Consider the following 3,128-nt stretch of genomic DNA (forward strand, 5'->3'; position numbering starts at 1 on the left):
TTACAAACCAAATATCCTAATTACTATAAAAAAAAAATTGCACCACTGAACATATATTACAACTGAAAAACACGAACTGGTATTCAAGCCTTAGGCTTTTGCATGCCATCAATGTATTTGTTGATATAGACCTGCACATGAATTAGATATATATTAAATACATTAATATTTGTCATTATCAAAATCGAGCGTGACCTATAAGGTCAATAGTCTATCTTCGAAAAGATCTGTGTCCCCTATAACTGGTCAAACAAATCATCGATACACAGGAGCGGGTATTCATTCTTGATAGTCACTTTTTTTATTTCCTGGTAGTTGATGCACAACCTCATCGAGCCATCCTTCTTCCTCACAAACAAAACTGGTTCTCCCCAGGGTGACACACTGGGCCGAATAAATCCCTTATCTAATAGTTCTTGCAATTGCTCTTTCTATTCTTTCAACTCTACCAGTAATATTCTATACGGCGCCTTTGAAATTGGCATTGTCCCTAGAACCAAATCAATAACAAAATCTACCTCACGATCAATAGGTAGTCCCGACAAATCCTCGAGGAATACATCAAGAAAATCCCCCACCACTGGGATATCCTCCACCCGCAGCTCCACTTCTGATACTGTCTTCACACAGGCTAAATATCCCTGACAGCCTTCTGATAGTAACCTACATGCCTGAATAGCAGATAATAACTGAGGTAGGGTGCGCACACGTGATCTCACGAATCTGTACTCCTGCCCCTCTAGAGGTTTGAATACTACTCTCTTATGGTAATAAATGCTAGCATAGTGGGCAGCTAGCCAATCCATACTAAAGATTATCTCACACCCATGCATGTCTAGAACCAACAGATTAGCTAATAAAGACCTCCCCTGAATATCCACTGGATGGTCCCTGAGTATCTTTTTACATAACCCAACAGCCCCAGTCGGCGTAGCAACAGACAAACTAATATCTAATTCCTGAGGCTCAAACCTACACAATTTAACATATTCTTAGGCGATAAAAGAATGAGTCGCCCCAGAATCAAACAAGACAGTAGCTTTAAATGACAGTATTGAAACAGTACCTGTCACCACATCTCCCGCCGCCTCAACATCTCCCAGTGTTAGTCCATAAACTCGCGCCGGAGTAATATTCCTCTATTATCCACCTCGAGGTGCCTGGTAGCCTCCTCTATACGGTCAAGGAGTAGCCGTTATCATTGGCGGTGCCTGGAAGTTCCTCGTAATATGCCCAGGCTGATGGCACTGATAGTAAACAACCTCCCTCGCTTGGCACTCTCCTTGGTGCCTCCTCAAACATCTGGGACAAGGAGGGAGCATCTGTTTGCCCTGTACTGCTCGCTCTCCTCCTCGCTGTCATCATCCTCCCTTGGTATCATATCTCCTCCACAGCCCTCGACTGGGCCCTGCCTGAAAATCAAAAGGCGCGGGCCGCTTCTTCTGGCTCTGGGCTTCTGCACCTCTATGTATGCTGTTCTCAATCACCACAGCTCTGTCCACTATCTTCGAGAAGGTCTCAGCTCAGAAGCCTACCACCTCCTCATATAGATTCTGCCTCAGGCCCTCCTCAAACTTCCCCGCTTTCCTATCCTCATCTGGCACCATATACGAGGTGAACCAGAACAGCTCAACAAACCTCGTTGCGTACTGCTGCACCGTCATAGATCCCTGTGTCAGATACATAAACTCTGATGCCTTTACGCTCCTGATAGTAGCGAGAAAGTACCGCTCGAAGAAAATCTCCCTAAAGCGACTCCATGTCATCACTATAGGATCCGACCTCTGCTCCTCCAATACTCTCACAGACCTCCACTAGCGCTTTGCCTCCCCAGTCAATTTAAATGTGGAAAATAACACCCTCTGCTTATCTGTACATAAGAGGGCTGCCAGTATGTCCTCTATGTCCTGAACCCAGTTCTCTGGTACTAGTGGGTTCGCTCCTCTAGCAAAAGATGGGGGTCGCTTACGTGTGAACTGTTCAATCATGCAACTCCGCTCCCTCGAGCTCCTAGCCATCTCAGCCATCACCTGCTGAGTGACGCTATGCAACATCGCGTCAGGGTTTGCACCACCTATACTGAAAGGTCCTACTCGATCACCTCCCGCATTCGTGTTACTGTTCCTCGGATCCATCCTGCAAAGGAAACAGCTAATCTCAGCATACAATCATTATCACAAAACCCATACACTACAATAACTCATAAATTATTCTTCTATCCACATCTTTAATCCCTATTTAATATTCAGTCCTAACACTCAGAAACAAGACCTAGCGGTAGTATCCATGGTTTTCCTGAAATCGTCACCCCAGGAAAAACACATAAACAACCCCGGTACTCTTGCCTCTAGGCCACAAGATAGAATCCTAAATTCTCACCTCATCCTCTAAAAACCACTAGCTCACATTTGAATCTACCCACGTCCTATTTTCCTCGAAATCCATTCCTATACTCTAGTATTGTATTCCACTGTCTACTAAAGTCTACAGAACCTAGCAACCTAGGCTCTAATACCAAATTGTGACGCCCCGATTTTCATATAACTTTTTTTTTCAATAATAAATAAATAATCACACCTCATCCATAACATCTATAACATTCACAAATTGGCCACGTCAATAATCCTATTACCATTCGTACGACCCGACTCGCATTAGGTACCGGGTAGAAAGTCATTTTATTTATAAAACCTAATAGCGGAAGACAGTGTATTTATATCATTTAGAATACAATATCCAGAGTATCTACATACACGCATACACATCATTATCACAAACTCAAAAACTGCTCAATACTAGGGGAATTACTCCTCCCTTAGTCCAGAAACTCACCCTGTGTGTCAGGGTCTCAGCTCCCAATGGTCGTGGAGCTCTATTGCCTGGCCTATCCCCGTCCCCTGAAAAATTTATATAATTTGGGTGAGACACATCTCAGTTAGAATGAATAAATTATTTACAGTGTGCGACCATATGAGTTCAGTTATAATACACTTTACTTTTTATAGACACCCTATTTTTGCCCCAGCCAAATAGAACAAGGGGTTCCCTTTTTATTATTATTTTATTATTATTATTAGTATTTTTATTATTACTTTCTTATAATTATTATTTATTATTTATTATTATTG

At 42.6% G+C, this 3,128-nt stretch overlaps 1 protein-coding gene across 1 annotated transcript; it reads right to left on the reverse strand.

Annotated features, from left to right (window-relative positions):
* Window positions 1–1,523: 1,523 nt before the first annotated feature.
* LOC131163769 (uncharacterized) lies at window positions 1,524–2,018 on the reverse strand. Its single transcript, XM_058120548.1, has 2 exons — window positions 1,860–2,018; window positions 1,524–1,814 (listed from the first exon to the last, which is right to left on the reverse strand). Exons 1-2 carry the CDS (start codon window positions 2,016–2,018, stop codon window positions 1,524–1,526), a joined length of 450 nt encoding a protein of 149 aa, XP_057976531.1.
* Window positions 2,019–3,128: the final 1,110 nt, after the last annotated feature.

The sequence above is a fragment of the Malania oleifera genome, chromosome 1, assembly GCF_029873635.1.
Source record: "Malania oleifera isolate guangnan ecotype guangnan chromosome 1, ASM2987363v1, whole genome shotgun sequence".
Classification (NCBI taxonomy): domain Eukaryota; kingdom Viridiplantae; phylum Streptophyta; class Magnoliopsida; order Santalales; family Ximeniaceae; genus Malania; species Malania oleifera.

Excerpts from the sequence above, each read along its gene's own strand:
- LOC131163769 (XM_058120548.1), bottom strand. The coding sequence starts at position 2,018 with ATGGCTAGGAGCTCGAGGGAGCGGAGTTGCATGATTGAACAGTTCACA. Across the intron at positions 1,815-1,859 it reads TATGTACAGATAAGCAGAGG|TGGAGGTCTGTGAGAGTATT; the intron begins GTGTTATTTTCC and ends GCAAAGCGCTAG.